The 19,269-nt window shown below is 59.3% G+C and overlaps 1 protein-coding gene across 2 annotated transcripts; it reads right to left on the bottom strand.

Moving 5' to 3' along the window:
- Positions 1–435: 435 nt before the first annotated feature.
- On the bottom strand, positions 436–19,003 carry LOC141468821 (diacylglycerol kinase beta-like). Of its 2 annotated transcripts, XM_074154024.1 has the most exons (23): positions 18,937–19,003; positions 16,729–16,805; positions 15,207–15,350; positions 13,283–13,433; positions 13,115–13,164; positions 12,433–12,507; positions 12,210–12,329; positions 11,088–11,205; positions 10,826–10,914; positions 10,262–10,378; positions 10,037–10,135; positions 9,826–9,939; positions 9,655–9,728; positions 9,451–9,525; positions 9,277–9,362; positions 9,000–9,089; positions 8,447–8,607; positions 6,884–6,948; positions 5,799–5,889; positions 2,811–3,012; positions 1,247–1,367; positions 1,097–1,157; positions 436–534 (listed from the first exon to the last, which is right to left on the bottom strand). In XM_074154024.1, the coding sequence occupies exons 1-23, from the start codon at positions 19,001–19,003 to the stop codon at positions 436–438; spliced, it is 2,346 nt and encodes a 781-aa protein (XP_074010125.1). The 2 variants fall into 2 exon arrangements, with proteins under 2 accessions (XP_074010125.1, XP_074010126.1); XM_074154025.1 differs by lacking the exons at positions 9,826–9,939; positions 10,262–10,378; positions 15,207–15,350; positions 16,729–16,805; positions 18,937–19,003 and having other exon boundaries at positions 9,655–9,796; positions 10,033–10,135; positions 13,283–13,349.
- Positions 19,004–19,269: the final 266 nt, after the last annotated feature.

The following is a 19,269-nucleotide window of genomic DNA, read 5'->3' as shown; positions in this document are numbered from 1 at the left end:
GGCTAAGAAAATAAATAACTTCTCCAATGTGTAAGGGTTGGTGGACAAAAAGCCAGTGCAGCAAAACATTGAGTGTCCTTCAAGAGGATTAAAAATAAATAAGTGAAGCTTGGCGTTTTCTCAGGAGCACACTCATTTGCAGCTCTGCTGGGGCGGGTAGGGGGGATGGTATTTAAATAAAGGGAAAAAAAAAACAGTCCTAGCGCTGCTCCAGCGAACGCACTCCCCATGTGTCAGCCTGCCTTCACCCACCGCTTCCATCCTCCCTGGAGAAGATGCTTGTGGTGGGTTGGGAAGGAGCCTCCAACACCTTCCTAGGACAAATCATCCCCGCTGTGCTTAGGGGGCTGTTTTCTCTCCCTGCCACAGAGCAGGGATCTGGGGATCCCCCACAGCAGGCGGATGTCCAGGAAGCTGGATGCCTCTGCACCGTGCTTAATCTCGAGTTCGGTTTCTTCTCCTCAGGAAGAAGCAGCTGCTCTTCTGGGGGGGGCCCAGCAGCATCGGCACTTGGCTTTTATGTGTAATTTTGACCTAAAAGAAGTGAAGAACCCAGCTCAGTAAGGGGCTCCCAGGCTCTGAGCTCCCCTGGGCAGCCCCTAGCCCGGGCACCTCGGGGAGTGACCCGAGGAAGCCAGGCGCAGCTGAGCAGCCAGCAGCAGGGAGAGGAGCTGCTGCCACCCCCCAGCCGGGTGGTTAAATGCTTTGCTGCACAGGAGTACCAGCTACGGAACCACCTCCAGATTTCTCCTCTAGGCAAGCTGCCTGCTGGATGGTAGGGGACCCCACTGCAGCCCCCCTCGGGAAGGGCTGGTGCTGCACCCCACCCACCTGGCAAGAGATGAGTGTGTCCCTGTCCCCACAGCTCCCGTGGTGGCTTGCCATGAGTTCAGGGCCAGCATGGGCACAGGCAGAAGTCGCAGGTGGCCAGGCACTGCGGCCACCCGCCAGCAAGCGCAGGAGCCTCTCTCCAATTCCAGAGGCTTTGCCACGCTACACGGGGAGCTGAAGCTGCCCGCAGTGGTGCCAGCCCCTGCCTGCCCTGTCCCACCATGCTGCCAGCCCCTGCCCATCCTGGCTGCCCACAGGGACTCACGGTACAGGACGGCTGCATCCAGGGTTCCCCGTCCACCTGCATGGGCAGCAGCTTGGATGTCCTGCAAGGCACAAAGAGAGGAAGCATAGGGTGACACAGGCACCAGCTTTTGCCATCAGTCAGGTGCTCAGCTGGGATGGGGGCAAATACCTGATGGTGACAGATGAACACTGGGCCAGTCTCTTCCCAGCACTCTTCAGCCCCGTGTAGATCTGGCCCATCTCCATCGCGCCCTCCAGCCCCACCACCTCCAGGAGGTGATCACTGAGATCTGCAAAAGACAGGGATCCAAGTCGGTCCCCCCATCCCCGGGGACCCCCTGCCTTCAAAACATCAGGGCCAGCACAGCGGGGCTGCTGGCTGCCCCAGAGGGCAGCGGGGCTGGTGGAAAACATGGGGATGTGTTCCACTGTCCCCTGTGCCCTGAGACCACCAAGCTGGGCATTGGACAACACTGCTGTCCAAAATCCCTGCAGCAAAAATACTCCTAGTCTGAAACAGAGTCCAGTCCTGCATGACTGCAGGGTGGCAGCCTGGATCCCCACCAGCCCCTCGACCGCTTGTTTGCAGTGTTGTATGAAACAGTGGCAGAACCCTCCCTCCTCTGGGTGCCCTGGGGTGCTGTGGCCCCCACCAGCAGCTGGGATGTATGGGGAAATCCTTCCCAAGAGGGATCTGCTCAAATCCCAGGACATCACCTTTTTTCCAGCTCCTCCTGCTCTTCCAGGCTGCCAGCAAAGGCACCCAACACTGGGGCAACTCACTCCTCTCTCATTCCCTTCAGGGTCCTGTTTCACCCTTTGTGGACACCCAGGAGAAGTCCCCCAAACCCTGCCATGCCCTCCTGCCCACCCAAGTGTGCACAGGGGACCAACCCTGCTGCCTCTTGCCACCCTTTGGAATCCTTGCTCTGCCCCGCTCCCTGCTGCCTGTTCCCATGGGCTTGCCTGGTGAGGGATGGCTGGTGACAATCTGGGATGGCTGATGACACCACTGTCTTGGCAGCCATGCAGCAGGGGGGATCTTTCCCACCTCAGCCCCAGGCCGTGGGAGCTGGCAGGTAGAAAATACGGGCACTTTGCTTATTTTGCTGGCTGCTTTCTAACCCACTGCTCTCTGCTGGGGAATGCTGCCAACCCTTTGGGCTGCCTGCGCCCTGCCCGTGCCCGCAGGGATGGCTCTGGTGGACGCAGCAGTGGGTGCGAGGTGCCAGCACAGCAGCCATGCTGTTCCCGAAGCCCCCGGCCAGGCTGGCAGCACTGCGGCACAGCCTGGGAGGATGCTCACAAAAGCCCTTGGTGCCAGCTCTGCAGCTCTGCTTCCAACTCCTCCTCTGCAGCAGCGGGCGCCCTGCCAGCCCTGCAGGGCACGGGGGCTGCCCAGCCTTACACCTGCGAGGGGTCCCATCCGGGCACCCCCCGAGCCACGATCCCCAGAGGGTGGGGGGAGAGGGGACTGGCAGGGTGTGGGAGCCACATCCTCTCCAGCCACCACAGGCACCAGGCGGGCAGAGCCACCGTCCTTTGCCAGCTTGGCCAGATCATTGTTGGGGTCACCCCAGCACCTCAAAAGACAGTGAGCTGATAGCAGCCCCTGCAGTACTATTGTCCCAGCGCCACGTGCACTGAGCCACAGCCAGAACCGGTGGCTGCCCTGCTCCCCTGCACTAACCCCGCACACCCCGATCACCCCCGGCTGTGGTCCCACCGCTCACCCTGCACGCAGAACTTCAGCTCCTTGGCATCGGTGACCACTGTGGCATGCAGCTTTTCCGGCGCTTTCTTCCCCAGCCGGTTGTAACTGCGCTGCTTCTTGGTCTCGCCCCAGAGGTTGGAGCCACCGTACATGCTGGGGATGTTGAGGACAGCGATGCCCTCCAGGGACGTGTTGCTCAGGTCTAGCAGGGTCCCGTCGCACTGCAAGGCACATGGGCAACAAGCCTTGGGGTCAGGGGGTGCTAGTGCCCAGCATCGTTGAGCCCAGCCTCCTCTCCCCACCTGCCCACCGAAGGAGCGGGGACACCGAGTGTGGCGTGCCGCCAGACGGTCCCCAGAGCAAACCTGCCCCAGAAGGGCACAGGCAGCTCCCAGGGCAGCCAGGGCTGGAGGGGCAAACAAATACCCTCTGGCTTTGCTTTTCTAGGGCTGACAACCACCACCTCCCCTTCCTTGTGCTGCTTTCCCCTCTATTTCGATATGAATTTTACTACATGTCCAAGATGGTAGTTTCAAAAAGCAAATTCCTATAGGAGCACATAAAACCTTGGCTAGTCTTGATGTTATGACCCAAAATAGAAGGCACCACCACTTCAGACCCAGTGTGACCTCTATCCAAGCATCTCCAGCATGTGCTTCCCCACCTCCCCTTGTTAAAATTGACCCAAAAGTATCAGAAAGTTTGGCTGCTCCAAAACTAACTTAAAGCAGTTTGTCTTCAAGTGCAACTTGGAAACGAGAAATGAGGCTGGAAGGAAATGATAAAAAGGTGTCAAAGGAAAGATGTTAGTTTTGGAGAGAAAACCACAAGTCAGCACATGACTGGTGTCCCGGGGTTTTATGTCATACAGCAGGACTGCCCCAGCTGAAAATTCCTTGTAAAAGGTAAAATAGCTGTTGCCTGTGGCTTTCCCACAGGACTGGAAGCAGCAGCCATGGAAATGCATTTTTTAACTTCAGGTCCTCTCACTCTCGCGATACCCAGACGATGCTGGATCCTCTTTCTAGATACCTCTGGAGGAAGCAGCCGCTTTCCCATTCCACTGTATTTTCTCCAGAGAATCTGTATTTTCCTGTATGTATCTGCTCTCTACCTGCCACGCTACGCTTCAGCAAATACCAGCACATTATTTCCTTGCATTTTGGTGATGCAAGGGCATTTCTGCCCTCTCTTGCTTTGCTGAGAGGAATGCAGATGGGCCGGTGAACCCCCACTGCTGCTTTGACTCCACTTGTTTTCCTCTAGCAAAGAGTGAAGGTCTCAGACTTATTTTTAATACACTGTTGGTAAGCGCTGAGCACGCCAGCCGCACACACGTGGAGCTGGGTGCGCACGCAATCCAGCATCTCCGTACATTCAGATCTGCCTCCCCTGATGCTCTGCCATCTTATTTTTAGCCCCGTGTTGACAGCAAAAGGCAGGAATCTTCTGGTTTGGGAGTGAAAAGCTGTCTCTCTGAGACTTGTAAAGGATGTAAATCCTCTCGTTCTCAATACATTTTAATGATATTATGATTTGTAGGAGCAGACCCTAAGAGTCTGGGCACTGGAAACTGGGCGAGAGGACTCCGATTCCTCACAGGATGGACAACACATCCCACGCCCGGCTGAGACGAGCATCTCCCTTGGCCACAGGCATCTTTCCTGCCTGCCTGCGAGGTGGCGGGTACCGACTTGGCTGTGGTGGCATGGGAGCGAGTCGGCTGCCCAGAGCTACCCGGGCTGCTGCATTTCCAGGGATGCTGCAGGAGCCTGTTCCTGCCCGGGGCCAAGCGGGGCAGGCAGGACCATGCTGCCCACGCCTGCCCACGCACACGCATGCAGGGAATGATTTCTCCCTGCGTAGCCCTCCCCCGTTAGCGTGCCAGCGAGCTACAATGGGCTCTTTGAGCAGGGGCAGCTGACGGCGCGCTGGCAGCGATGCTGGAAGTAGAAATTTGCAGCTGGGGAAAAAGCAAATTCATTTCCAGGAGCTGTAGGGGAAGGAGTGCCAATTTCCAAAACAAAACTGCCATTTCTCTGCAAGGCTGACAGTTGCCTGGGAGCCGGAGGGAGGACAGGCTGCCGCTTTCAACTTCAAATACTGCGGGATTAACGCTTTCCTGTCGGCGTGGCGCAGCCAGTGCCGACACGCTGTGCTGGCAGCATGTGGGGCACCTCGCACCCATCTCTGGCAGCATCGAACCCCACAGACATGGACTTTATCCACCCTGGGACGTTGGTGCATGGCTGGGGAAGGGGGTGAGATGGCTGTGCCCCTGCTCCTGCCCCTCTCCACTGGCTGCCGAGGGCACAGCTACCACCTTTGGGCTTTGGGAAGGGATGAAACCTCCTGTGTAGAAACAGGCTTCGCAGTCCCTCTGCCCACGGCTGCACGAGCCGCACTGCCAGCTCCCTGGGCTCTGCCTGCTCTCTGCCCACTGCAGTGACCCTGCGCCCACCGCCTGGTCCGACTCACACCAGCCCTTTGCAGCAAGCAATGTTTCCCCCCCACCCCCTTGCCCTCAAGCCTAAATGATAATAGGGTCGTTTATCCAGAAATAAGGAGAGGTGGAAGTTTACAGCAAAGCACGGCCCAAACCCTCCAGCACGAGCGGAGAAATGACAGTGCTCTTAGCAACCACAGGCCCTCCTCCCTGCTCTAATTAAAGGCTGTTTCCATGTCATTCAACGAGGGCTGGGAGCGGACACGGAGTTTACAGAGAGAATATTCCAGGCACGCTCTCAAATACAGCTGGAAAGGGGGGAAAAATACAGGGCTATTCTTCTGCCTGCAGCTGGCCGGCTTTGCAGCAAGCACCATGCAGTGAAAGAGCAGGTCCTGCCAGTGACTGCATCCTCCTGCTGTCGTACAGGGTGGTACGTGCTGCTGCCGCAGCACCCTCTCCCTGAACAGCCAAAAGCCCTGCCCGAGGGAGCCATGGGCAACATCCCCCCAAAAGCCTTTGTGCTGTGGCTGGAGCCAGGGACCACCCTGGGAAACTCACCTCCACCTCAACGTAGTCGTGGAGCTTCTTGCAGGTGGCTGCAAAGGTCTCCGATGTCCCAAATTCAAAGTACCACAGCTTGTTCTTCATCCTGGGGCACAGAGCAGCATCAGCATCCTGCTCGGGAGGACGCCAGTGGCACGATGGGCTGCCAGAACCTTTCTGGAGCCATTGTGATGGGGACATGAGCCATCGTGGGGAAGAACTGCTGATGGCATGGCCCCAGGGAGCTCTGCTGTGGGACTGGGGGTGGCTCAGGTGGACCTGGCTCTGACACCCTGTGGAGGGGAAGGATGCAGGTGCTCGGTGGTCCCTCAGCACGGGACGGGGTGCCTCCACTGGCTTGCAGCAGAGTTGAGCGTGGGCTGTCATCTATCAACAGGGCTGCCAGGGACAGGGTAACCCACAGAGGGGATGTCCCCCACCTCAGCACCCTGCCTGTCCCCCTCCCAGCACCCTGCCAGGCAGCCCCTGACCCACTGCTCATCCCCTGCATCAATTGCTGTGTTGGGCTTCAAGGGGGAGCTCTAAGCTGAGGGGACCTGAATTTCAGAGCAGAGCCAGAGGCTTTGGTCCATTTGGGGTTTTTCGAGCAGATATTCCTGAACATGGGGACAGGGGTCACAAGCCACAGCTTCTGCTGCCATTGTGCTGTTTCCACACACCCTGAGCAGAGGGGGAGCGAGCTGCGACCTGCTGCCTGCCCTGCCCTTGCTGCTTGGCCTGCTCCTGCTGGTCCTGGAATTCAGTGCTAATTATAAATCATGAATGAAGGTAATTGGGCACGTGGCCAAGTTCGAGCAGCCAACCATGCTGCACAGGGCCCGAAGGAGCACCCTGGACCCCCACCATGCCTGGCCCCTGTCCCCAGCCATGCCTGGCGTGTCCCCTGCCCATCCCCTAAGCTTGGCCAAACACCGTGCCGCCTCCTTGGGGCTGCTGCCAGTCCAGTGGGGAGAGTGGAGCAGGCTCTGGCATGTCCCCTCAGCACGGTGTATGGCAGCGGTGGGGTGTCCCCCTGCACCTAGCTTTTGGGGACACCGGACAGCCCCACAGCAGTGGCAGGGACCACGGGCAGCCCTTACCTGCTGTTGAATTTCTCCGGGTGCTTTTCTCGCATGATGTGGAAGCGGTGGGCGATGGAGGCGTCCTGAGGGGAGAGGGAGCGCAGAGAGGTCGGCAGCACAGCAGGGAAACGGAACCCCACCTCTGTGCCCCACCAGCACATGCCAGGATAAGGGGCCTCCGCTCTTCGTCCTCGCCACCAGCCCCTGTGGCACAAGGGGTGCAGCACGGAGGCTGTGCTGAGGTGAGGGAGGCACCCTCAGCCGGGCTGCTTGCAAAGCATTGAATGGGCTCATTAAGCAAGACATAATTAGCACACTTGGCCTCCTTCCCTCATCTGCATCGAGGTGATGCTGAGGGAGGGAGGAAGGGCTACTGGCAGGGCAGTGGGACTCCAGGGACACCCCAGGACCCTGCACACTGACAGGTCCCCTGGCAGGGTGGCAGCTCTCCTGAAACTCATCGCAACCTCTCCTATGCAGCATGGTGGGCGTTTAAGCCCAACTCAGAAGCTATCACCAAATGCCACCTGCAGTGACATCCCCTGAGTTGATGTGAAACTGGAAGCATCCGGCAGCACCGCCACGGGTACCCACAGCGGGTACACCGCTCGGACACCCATGGCCCAGGACAAAAATGCTGCAAGCCCCTGGGAAGAGAAGTGCTTTCCACTCTGTCGTTCCCCCAAAGCCTTGCTGTTCCCAGGATCGACCCCGGGGCCGGGAAAAGCCCCCATGGCACAGAGCTGCCATCCTCCCTGGGGTCCCTAACCTGCCTGGGTTAGGAAAACACAGGGAAATGCAGGTCCAAGCACCAGGGCTTTGCCCATGGGTAAAAAGCTTCAGGTGGGGTGTCCAGCAGATCTCAACCCATCCCTGGGACCCCAAACTTCCCTGAACCTCATTTAAGCTCCTCACACTCTTGCTCTTGCAACATTCCCAGCTGGGAAGAGAGAGATACCATGCCTCTTTTTGCATTTAAGTACTGCCATTACAAATGAGAATAAAACCAGAACAACACCAGGAGGCAGAGGGAGGTTGGGAACACGAGCAAGGATGAGCAGGGAGGGAGAGTCCCTGGCTTGGGAGACTCAAACTCAAATGCAGACTTTCACCAAACACTTAGAGAGGCTTTTGTGGTCTGAGGAATATCACCAGGAACCAGTCCCTGCTCCTGGGAATTAACTTGGTGCTGGCTCGGAAAAGGGCTAAGGATGAGTCTAGGAGGAGACAAGGGAGGGCAGCGTGGGGGGCTTGCACCCCTTGAGTGCACCCGCCAGTCTGGATCGCCCCAGTGACTTCACAGCAGCCAAGGCAATCCCACTGGCTGAGTGTGAAATGCCCCTGGGAACCTACTGATCCTGGTAGGTTTGAGGCTGTGGCTGTGCTGGGGTGACAGCTCCCATGCTCCACTGGCCTCTGGAGCTCTTCCCTCCACTTTGCCGTGGCCAGGCGGCTCCAGTGGGCATGGCATGGTCTGGGCACCGATTACTAGCCCTGTACTGTGCCCCTCTCTCCAGCTAAAACTGTGTGTGCTGTGCTCCGGTCTGGCCCTCTGGACCCATCCCTGCCCACGGTACTCACCACCCCAATGGAGAAGTAGTTGTTGATGATGGTGGATGGGACAGGGTCTCCGTTGGCCTCTCTGTCACTGGGAATGACATCAATCTGCCAGCGGTCCAGCATCACCTCCGTGCTGTGCTCAATGTCTTTCAGGACCTTCATCAGGTTTCCTCCTTCGTAGCCTGTAACAGAAAGGAGGTGGGCCTCTGAGGAGGGTGAAGGAGGACGAAAGGGAGCACAGCAATGTTACGTGGGGCTGGAGGCAGTTGGCTGCCAAGCACGCAGGGCAGCCTGGGCTGCTGCTACAGCACCAGTGAAATGCCTGGCTTGTCTTTGCAGCGGTGGAAGAGATTTCAGCTAACGGCATAGCTCTCCCAGAAGAAGAAGGTTTTTGGACAGGACCTGGCCAATGGTGCTGCTTTTTTTCGAAGGGGTTAGAGGCACCATCAGGAGGCACCCGGGCTGAGATGCAGTCCCAAAAGTCTGAGGCCTCCCCCAGGACTGTACCCACCCAGCCACACCAGATGGTCCCTGTGGGCCGGCCACCCCCCAGGTGATGCTCACCCAGCCTCACCTCCTCCCCAGCGCAGGCACCGGGCCAGGTCATTGCCTGTTCCCAGGGGCAGGACAGCCACCGGCGGGTGCTTCACCAAGTTTGCTTTGTCTGCAAGTCAAGGGGAAAGAGAGTTTTGGGGCTGAAAGTGGGCTCATTCTCTGCCCCTCTCCAAGTCCCTCCTTGGCTGGCACCCCAAGCTGGGGAGCCCAAGGGTGATGTTGTTGGCCCCGCTCTCACTGAGGGGATATGGGGAACCCACGGCAGATTGCCGAGGATGTGGGCAGACAATGCTCACCTATGCAGTCCAGGATCCAGCCCACTGTGCCATCCCCTCCACAGGCCAGGACGCGGAAATCTGGAGTGTCCCGAAAAAAGCTCAGCCTGGAGAAAGCCAGGAGAAACAAGGGGTGACGTAGGGGAGCAGGGACCAGTGGGAGGGGACAGAGGATGGGCCGCAGCATCTCCATACCCTGGTGCGGGCCCGCCACGGTCCAGGTTGTACACTTGGCGTGGGTTGAGCAAGTAGTGAAATTTCCGGAGGACCCTAGGGAAAGAGAGGAGTGAGGGATGGTGCGGAGGTGAGTCCCACTCCAGGAGTGGCACTGGGGCAGCTGGAGGGACTGGCAGCCCCCAACCCCAGGGGGATGCTCTCCCTGGGCAGGACCCCACCTACCGCTCCCCTTGCCTTCCTCCGCTCTTGGGGTTCACAAGCACCAGGAGGGGGTGCGTCCCGGGCCGGGGGCTGATCTGGAGGGCAGAAAGGGCAGCTGCGAATGCCCGGTCACTGTGGGGCTCGGTGCGCACCCGCAGCAGAGCTTCCCGGCAGCCTGACATGGGAGCATACCTGCAGCCCTTGCCCATCCACTGTGGTGGAGTTGAACTTGAAGCCCTGGTTGTCCTCAGGGCTGGTGCTGGCAGGGGAGTCACTCTCTGATCTCCGGCAGTGGGACTGCCTGTCCTTTGGGGAACAGAGGTGGGGATGCACACGCTGCCCCGAGAAGGCAGCAATGCCCTGCTGGGTCCCTGCCACCCGGCAGCATGGAGGGGGCACTTACCAGGACAATGGGGCAGATGTAGGAAGGCAGCAAGATGTGGTCCCGCAGTGGGCCCCCGTCACACTCTGGCTTCACATGGGAGGCACATTTGTTGTGGAGCTGTAGGGGATGGGAGGAAGGGATGTTGGACAGGGGACACCGGGCCATATCCTATTTGTGAGTCTCTCCTCCCCTGGGGCCAGCCATGCAGGGTGCACCCTGGGCTCCCCGCACCCACGTACTCACTGTGACTTGGCACCAGACGCAGTGCAGGCCGGTGATGCCCTGGTAGCACTTGATGCTCTTGTGGCACCTGTCGCACTTGACGGGGGAATTGCCCTCAATCCAGGTGTGCTGCATCACCTGCAAGGCATGGGGGAACACTGCGGGCACAGCACACACGCACCCACTGGCATGGGACTCGCTGGCATCTCCTCTCTGCTAAGGGCTGCCGCTGTGCCATCGTGCAGGGATGCTGACTGATCCAAACCAGCCCCTCGCACAGCCATCTTCTCTCCCTGCCACTCCATGCAGCACAGTGGGACCACCCATCTCCCACCCGGAGCTGCAGCAAACCTCGAGGGTGGGGGTCCTGCGGGTCCCCAGGGGCTGGGGATGGAGCACACCCTGCCAGGCTCTGGATGCTGGGAATGCTCACGCTACCCAGGACCCGAGTGGCAAATCCCAGGGGAAAAACCCATGGGGAACCAGGGTAGGAGACCGAGGGGGCAGCTGCTGCCGGTGGTGCTGCCTCCGGGAGCGCTCTGCAGGAGACCCACCAGCTCAGAAACATGCCGGCTGCCTACTCACGCTTGTGTTCCTCTTGGATTTCATGTAGGTGCTGATGCAGGAGGCAATATCTTTGGACACACACCTCTCATGGACAGTGTACTTGCAGACTGGTGGGAGAGAAGAAAGTGGTGAGTGTCACCCCCCAGCACAGGCACTGCCCCCCCCTCGCTCACCTCAGGCACCCGCACCGACAGGGACCAGTCCCCTCTCCCTGGGGCTGGGATGGGGTGGGAGACAATGGCTTGGGGGTGCAATGGTCTGGCAAGGGCCCACGACTCACAGGAGCAGCAGAGTCCTTGCTTGCGGACCCCCAGCAGCATGGTGCGGCAGAAGTTGCAATAGGCGGGTTTCTTGAAGTGCTTCAGCCTCCAGGCGTGCTGCCCATCATCCTTCACATTCTGCAGTGCAGGAGAGCAGAGGGCCAGGGGGGTCATTCCCCTGCCAGGCATCCTAACCTGCCACTTTAATCAGCTTTTCATCCCATAAAAGCCCTCAACGTGTCTGCGGGAGTTCGGTCCCAGCAGGACACGGGCTCCTCCTGCTCTCCTTCTCCCTGGTGTTCCCCCCAGCATCCCTGCCACCGTGTCCTCCTTCTCTCTGGCCACATCCAACTCTGAACACCAAGCTCCAGCTCCCCATGGTCCCTCAGCACAGGCCGGCTGTGGGGATGCTCTGCCAGTGGCCAATGGGAAGGAGGTGACCCCACATCTGGGGCCAGGCTACAGCCACAACAGGGTGACCAAAGCAAGCTTCCTGCATCTGGGTCCAGGCATGAGGCATTTAAAATTCCCTGTTTTCTTGAATTGTCCTGCCAGAAAACCTGCCCTCCCCGCGCCTCTCCATAGCAAACACCAGGCTGGACAAAACACCAGGGGAGCAAAAACTCAGATTTTCCCTGCCAAGCTATCATCTGATGTCCGGGAATGGACCTCGATGAAACAAAGCCCAAAACAATGAAAAAACAACACAGGGAAATAAGGGGGGGTGTCCCAAACCACCTCCCCACCCCCGCTCTTTGAAGCTCACACCAGGAGAGGAGCTGGCATTTTAGGTGCTCATCTTATTTTGTCATTAAATATTCATCAAACTGGGGTACGCTAAGATCCCAAGGAACGAGCCCAGCCTGCTTGTGCACAGCAGCTGGAAATGACCACAGCTCAAAACTGAGCTTGTGAAGATCTGGGGGCAAAGGCCAGTCATTAGAGGCAGGGTGGGGGTGTCTGGGGCCGGCATGGGGCTGTGCGGTACTGCTCAGGCGTGTGGTGCCGGTCGGGTTTGCCGGGGGTAGAGTGCCCTCCCGTGGTCCCTGCACACCCTCCATCACTGCTAGCCCCAAGCTTTTCCCCACAAGCCAGCAGGGCGGCTGGATGCGGCCGGAGCAGGTCCCCATGCGGGCACTCACTGTCTCCATCCCCAGGAGGACCAGTAAGGGGATGGTGGTCATGCCGCCCCGGATCCACTCCTCAAGCGTCACGGTCCCATCATGGTCATAGTCAATCTCCTCCATCATCGCCTTCAAGATCTGGGGGAGGGAGGACATATGGTGACACGGCGATGCCGCCCGTGAACCCCGGCTGCCGGGAGCCCCCATGGCCCTCCTCTCACTCCCCAGCTCCGACACTCACGGGCTTCAGCTCGGTGGAGTCCCACTCCAGGTACTCAGCCACATGCACCATCTGGTTGATGATACGATCCAGCTCCTGAGCACAGAAAGATGATGGCACCCGGCACTTAGGGACGGTTCGGGCGTGAGCGGTGTGTCCAGCCTCAAGGCCCCAAACTGGAGACGTACCAGGTCTATGTCCTGATACGACCAAGGCTGCCCTGGACCCTCACCTGTACAGGGGGCCAGTGACACCCCACTGCTCAGCAGGTGCTGAGTGCTGCTTTCTCCTCTGAAAATCTGCCAGAAAATCTGCAGTGGGTTTTCCCTTGGAAAAATTGCTCTGATAAACCAGATTTTTACTTGCAACAGGTTTCAAGGGAGATACCCAAAGGACAAAGAGGGAACATCCCAGGGGGGATGCTGTGCACAATTTTTCCGCTTCTGAAGCACCATGACCTGACATAGAGCTACAATTACTGGTGGGTGGATTTTCTGGAGCTGCTGCTGGATGCTGCAGGGCTGGTGCACATCCCCCAGCCCCATGGTCCGGCACCACAGCAAACGCTGCTGCCTTCCTCCTCCCTTCCCCTAGCCCTGTTTAGCTCGGAGCGCCTCGCTGGAGGAGCGGGCACCCCAATAGGACCCGGTGTGTCTCTGGCCCCCTAAGTGGCCCTGGCTTTCTCTCTGGAGGGAAGGCTTACCGAGCTGTCCAGGAGGCCATTTCCATCAGTATCATAGAGGCGAAACATAACTGAAGGGAGAAGAGATGCCGGTGGCTGGTTAAAGCCCAGCCCTGGGGCACCCCGGGCAGCCCATGCTTGTTGCTGGGGCTGCAGGATGGGAGCCTGCAGTCCCAGGGTCCCACTTACACTCCAGCTTGTCCTCTGCCCGTCCCCTCTCCAGCAGGGACAGGTAGCAGACGATGTCCTTCAGATGGACCACCTGGGACAAGGGGGCGGTGGGCAGTGGGGGGGCAGCTTTCAGGGAGCTGTGGCTCTTCCGCAGGCTGAAGGGCAACCTCTTCTCCACATTCCGTGTGCCTGCGGGCAGGGAGCGAGGGATGAAGGCCATGCAGAGGAGGACAAGGAGCCATCGCAGCTGGGACATGGGGCTGGCAGCTCGTGCGAACTTCAGGCAGGGACCCATCTGGCATGGGGCGGGTAAGGTGTGGGGGACGCGGGGCTGGATGCCACGGCAGGAGCAGGGCTGGGCACTGCCAGCTGGTCCCTGGGGCACAGACCCCTGCATCTCCGGCACTGTGGATGCAGGTGGGATGAGAGTGGTGGGAGCCCAACAGGACGTACCCTGCTGGGGACAAGCACCCAGACAGAAGGAGTGAGAAGCTCGGCTGGCAGTGGGGCGGCTTGCCAGCGTGCCGGGACAGCCCACGTTGCCGGCGGCAGCCTTCGGCAGATGGCTGCTCCTGGCAGAGGGGCCCTTCCCAGCGCTCCCCTCCTCAGTGGCTGGCAGGAGCTGGGCTGGAGGCAGCCGTGACTCACCGCTCCGATCCCCCCTCGCTAGGAGCTGCTGCCAGGTAATTAAGACATTGCCTGTCTCTGAGGGACAGAATCAGCAGCTTAAGTTTGCAAGGCAAAGGTGTCAAGATGCCAGGAACCCACCGAGTTTGGAAGGTCACCGTCACCACGCTGGGGACCCGATCAGCAAAGTGTGACTCCATGGCTTGGGAAACTGAGGAGGGCTTGTCACTGCTGGTTGCCCCCCTTGGAGCCCCAGTCAAGCTCACCTGGTGACTGAGGGCTGAGCAGGGACCCGGAGGAGATCTTCGAAGAGCCCGAGGAGTTGTGAGCAGAAGGGGTGCCGGTGGTGGACTTCTGGGAGGACGACCTGGACCAGCTTGGGGAGGCGTTGGGGATCGATGCTGGGGTGAGGGACGCTGGCTGCAGCTCAGCCACATTGCTGTGACAGCTCTTGGGCTCAGGGGTGTGTCGTCCCAGGGCACTTAGGAGCATTTTCCCGTTGATCCCTGCAAAGCAGACAGATGCCCGTGGGCAGGGTGACACCAGAGTGTCTGTGCCTGGCAAACCCCTTCCTCCAGAAACTCTGCCTGGGTGCCTGTCACTCGCCCTGGGTCTTCTTTGCTAGCCCCAAAGCCGGCTAGTACCCCAACCCCAGGGGTCTCTGAGGGGCACTGCTGGTGGCCCCTCACCCTCCTGCCTGGCCCAGCGGCTCCCAGCAGTGCTCCCACCCCTGGGTGCTGGCCACCACGGTGCTTGGGACCAGGCAGGGAGGATGTGGTCCCCCAACCACCATGCCCCGACACAGCAGCTGAGTGCCTGAGGAGGATTCTCCCTGTTCTTTTGCAGTTTGTAGCCCTTTCAGCAGATGTCTCCATGCACTGAGTCCACTCGGGCAGGGACCAGGGATGGCAGAAGCTGGGTGCCTGGCACACCTCCCCTGCTCCAGGTGCAGCTGTGTGCTTGGTGGCTGCCTGTGCCAGTACCTGTGACAGGGGCGCAGGCCACCTTGGTCTGGATGGAGATGCCAGCATCGAGTAACTTTGGCTATGAACACGCAGAGGAAAGGGAGAAATCAGTGCAATGGCGCCCTGTGGGTCCCCCACCCCAGGGAAGCCCTCTCCTCCCTGGAGCAGCTTGGGGGCCCTGAGAGTCTCTCCATCAGATGGGACAGAGCTGAGATGTGTGCTGTTGCTACCCTCTGCGGTTGTCACCCCGCAGCCTTCATCCCCATGGGGCAGCGTGGGAGTGAGCCCCACATGTGGCGGTGCCATGGCTGGGGCAGGGCTGGCTCACCGAGGGTGTTGAGCTGCGAGACGCTGGGGCTCTGGCGCTGGGTCTCAGGGGAGGCTTGGCATATCTTACGCTTGAAGGAGGTGAAGAGGTGTTGGCAAAGTTCTTCAGGCACGTCCACCTCCAGGTAGGTTTTCATGAAGAGGCGAAAGCCCTCATAGTCGATGGGCTGGGAAGGGGACAGAGGAAGAGGATGGAGGTGCCCTGGGTACTCCATGGGGTTGCAAAGCTTCCAGCCCCAGGCTCCCCTCACCGGGCACATCAGCTGCAGAGCCCTCCCCAAAACCACTGGCTTCCCAAATCCCAGCAGTGGGATATGACCTAAAGGGACCCAGAGGCAGCAGGGCCAGAAATCCCCAGTGATAGCTGGCTGCTGGGGGGCTGGCAGGGCTGAGCCGGGTCAGCGGCACTGGGAGCAGGGATGGGAGCCACAGCAGCCAGGGTAGGAGCTGGGGCAGCAGCACAGAAGGGCAGAGCTGCGGTGGGATGGCACTTGTAGGCGGTGGGGCAGCAGCCAGCTCACCTGCCCAGGGTCTGCAGCCAGCAGACCCCCACAGATGGTGGGCAGCTCGCTGGAGAGGCAGGAGGCTCTGACGGAGCTGGGTGCTCAGCTCCTGGCAAACGATTGAGGAACTAAACACAGACCTTCTAGCACAGCCAAAGGTGGCTGGGGGTGTTGGAAGTAGAAGGGTGTAACGAGCTGTGTTCTGAAAGACTCCTGCTCCCCTGGGGCAGGACACGGAGCAGCGGGACCCTCCGGCCCACTCCCAGCCCCTGAGGACTATTGTCCTCCCGAGGTCTCCTTGCCTCCTCTTTTCCTGCTGGGCGTCCCCATCGCATCAGGACATTGCCTTCCTGATGGCTTTTGTGGCCACAGCTGAAGTGAAGGTCCCATGAGGTCCCACTTGAATAGTGGGGTAGTTTTGCTGCCCCTCCTCTTCATGCTCAGCCCACTGATTTTTTTGTGTTTCACCTCATTTCTAGTGATTACGGCCCCTGTGAAAGGCTCTGTCCTGCTGGCACACTAATAGGTCTCTCTGAAAGCACTCTGAAAGCTTGGAAAGCTTGGAAAAAATAACCCCAGCTTTCCCCAGGTGAGAGCAAGAAGGCACAAGGCCTTCCCCTGTCTCCACACTGGCAACAACAAAAGTGTTTGCTTTTGGGGGAAGACAGACTAAATCCCTCCTGGCTTCTGCCTCCAAGGAGATGCCCCAAATCGCTCTCAGCAAGGCAGCCTGCAGCCAGCACTGGATAGCAGCATGGCCATGGGGTCCCGGCAGCATTGGTGGGATGGGGTGGGATGGCTGTGCTGCAAGCCTGGTCCCTGGGATGTCCAGGGGCTGGGAAAGATGGGAAATACAGATGTTCCCACCTGTGGGAACATCCTTCCCAGCCCTGGGAGCACGGCCATGGGGAGAAGCAGGGGACAGACAGACAGACCTGCCTTTTCCCATCTGCTTTTAGCTGCAGGAGCTGGGCTGGGGAAGCTGACAGGGGGTGGGAACTGCCAGCAGCATGGGGGCAGGCTGGAGGGGACAGGGCCATACCTGTTCTGGGTTGTACCTCGAGAGGACGCCGTCCCCGTGGAACTCCTCAAGGACATCCTTGAGCTTCTTGGTGGAATCTGGGGAGACAAAGGTATTGCACTGAGCACAGTGCCTGTGAGCCCCCTTCACCATTAGACCACCAGCAGGATGGTGGAGATGAGTTTATCTGCTGAATAGACAATTTCTGGTCCCCTCCATGCCTGGGAAGGGGCCACCTGTACTCTGCTTTTCCCCCCTTTCCCCCCACACTTTGAAAGGTGCCATGGTTTCGGCCAAATTTACTGAAACCAGACTGACAGATGGCCCTTCCCACCCACCCCCCCAAAAAAAAGAGAGGAGAGGAAGAGATAAGGTGATTTGGAAGGGCATATATATAAAGCTGGCTGGCAGAGATGGGTCCTCTTCCTCCTATCTATATGAAAATACAGACCCAGAGCGAAGCCGCAGCACTGGGTAAGGACAGCCCGGACTAATTTCTGTAGGACCAATCCAGCACAAAGCCTGGCCATCCCTGCCCCTGCCTCTCTACACAGGCTTTGGGGTGCTGCCCCCGTGCTGAGAGCCTGGTGGCACCCCTTTGGCAGCCTGAGTCATCCCTGGAGCCTGCCCTGGGCTGCCCATGAGCATCTCCAGAAGGTGCCAGGAGGGAGAGGACTGGGAGGCAAATGGGAACCCCATGCAAACTTCCACACAACAGCCCATGAGTTTCCCTGGCTGGGTGTCCTCAGGGCTGGAGGGATGTCAGTCCTTCCAAAATGGAGAAATAAGGGAAAAATGGGAAAAAAGGTCAAGGGGAGGGAATGTTAAGCCCTAACCTTCAGAGACAGGCACATCCACTTAAAAGGCTCTTGGACATGCCAGCCCTGTTAATTACTGTGAAATCTTCTCTCCAAGCTGGGGCTGTGCTGGCTTCTGCTCCCCCCAGCTGGGGATGGAGCTCGGCACTGGACCACGACTGTCGAGGATACCTGGGGCAGGTCCAGGAGTCAAAGAGCCCAGTCGGGCCAGCATGAGCTTGAGGAAGGGGCTCCTGGCCCTCAGGCAGGGGAGGATCTAGGGGAGGAACCCCCAGCCCTGCTCCCCGGCCCGGTGCCAGGCCACCCTCCCGGGGAGGAGGCAGCTGCCCACACTGCAGCCTTGCTTGCCAAACTTTCATTAACAAAACGAAGATGCTCTATGTGTTCCAAGCTCAGTGTTACAGATGGCATTTTATGATCTGTGATTCAAGCAAGCAGTTCTCCCATTCTCCGGAGAGGCAGGATGAAAGTCAGACAGGGATGCTGGGCACACACCTCTGCCCGCAGCCCTGCCTGGGACATCAGGCAGGGGGCTGGGGCAACTTGCACTGGTGGTTTGGATTGGGAGACCGTGCCTCCCTGCGCTGTCAGCCCTGACCTCATTCACCTCACCCCTACGATGCACAACAGCCCTGAGGACAGCCCTGGGAGGCTCATGGGGTCCCCTTTGCCTCCCACTCCTCTCCCACGCAGCCACAGGAGCCTGCTCACCCTGGGGCTGTGCCATCTCTGCAAAGCAATGCCCCTCAGACGTTACACCCTGCCCTGCTCTCAGCACCTTCCTGGGCTGCACCACTTCTCCATCGCTTGCCACAATGAGCACACTTGCACGCCGGCTGTCAGGCAGGCAGGACCTTGACGACCTGGTTTTGAAACCCTGGGCTTTGCCCAGGCTCCCTCCCCAGCTACTCCCAGCCCCAGAACCCCACAGCGCCGCTGCCAATCTCCTCTCCTCGGCAGGAGCTGCAGGAGAGGGTTCTTCTGCAAAAGCACTAAGTAAAATTACTGCAGAGGGTTGGCAACCCGAGGCGAGCCATGGAGCAGCTCTGCGTGTTTAGGAAAAGCCAGTCTGCTTTCCTTGTTGGCATTTCGCTTTGCTAACAAACGTGGGAGCCGTCCGCCTCTGGAGGGACTGAGCTGTGCTCGTGTTTGCCTCCCCTCAAACAGAGGGGCTTGTGCTCAGCTAAATCCTCCTGGGTGTGCAAGCATGGGGACTCCTTTGCTGTGCCCCCCACAGCTGGCGCTGGGGGTCGGAGACCTTCCCAGCCTCCCCATCCAAAACCTAAGTCACCATCTAGTTCTCCAGGAGGACACCAAGGATGTGTAGGACACCAAAACGGCACACAGATCAGGACTTTAAAAGCCCTCTTCCTGTCCCAGGGGGGATGCATGGGGGGCACGAGGTACTCACAATCTGTGTACTGCTGGAGCTGGGCAAACTCAGTGGGGCTGAGTGAGATCCAGCCACCATCGCTCATCTTGGGGCAGTGCACCCCAAAGGGGGACCACAAGTCGCTGTGCTCCCCGTGCCAGGCTCGGTACCACAGGTGCCAGCCAGCGTGGTCACATCAGTACCGCGAGGGGCACGGGCTGCTCTTGACTGGCTGGCACCATCCCGCTGAGCCCGTGGGCAGCAAACCCCAGTGTCAGAGCAGCCGGTCAGCACTTTCCTCCCTAGAGTGGGAAGAGAAAGAGAGGAGGAGGTTAGTGGTGCCCAGCCCGCAGCAGGCAGAGGCTGGCTCCT

This window comes from Numenius arquata, chromosome 9 (genome assembly GCF_964106895.1).
Source record: "Numenius arquata chromosome 9, bNumArq3.hap1.1, whole genome shotgun sequence".
Taxonomy (NCBI): domain Eukaryota; kingdom Metazoa; phylum Chordata; class Aves; order Charadriiformes; family Scolopacidae; genus Numenius; species Numenius arquata.
This window is presented reverse-complemented; position numbering and strand designations above follow the sequence as displayed.

Excerpts from the sequence above, each read along its gene's own strand:
- LOC141468821 (XM_074154024.1), bottom strand. The coding sequence starts at position 19,003 with ATGAGCGATGGTGGCTGGATCTCACTCAGCCCCACTGAGTTTGCCCAG. Across the intron at positions 12,508-13,114 it reads ATGGCCTCCTGGACAGCTCG|GAGCTGGATCGTATCATCAA; the intron begins GTAAGCCTTCCC and ends TTCTGTGCTCAG. Across the intron at positions 9,090-9,276 it reads CTGGATCCTGGACTGCATAG|ACAAAGCAAACTTGGTGAAG; the intron begins GTGAGCATTGTC and ends CTTGACTTGCAG.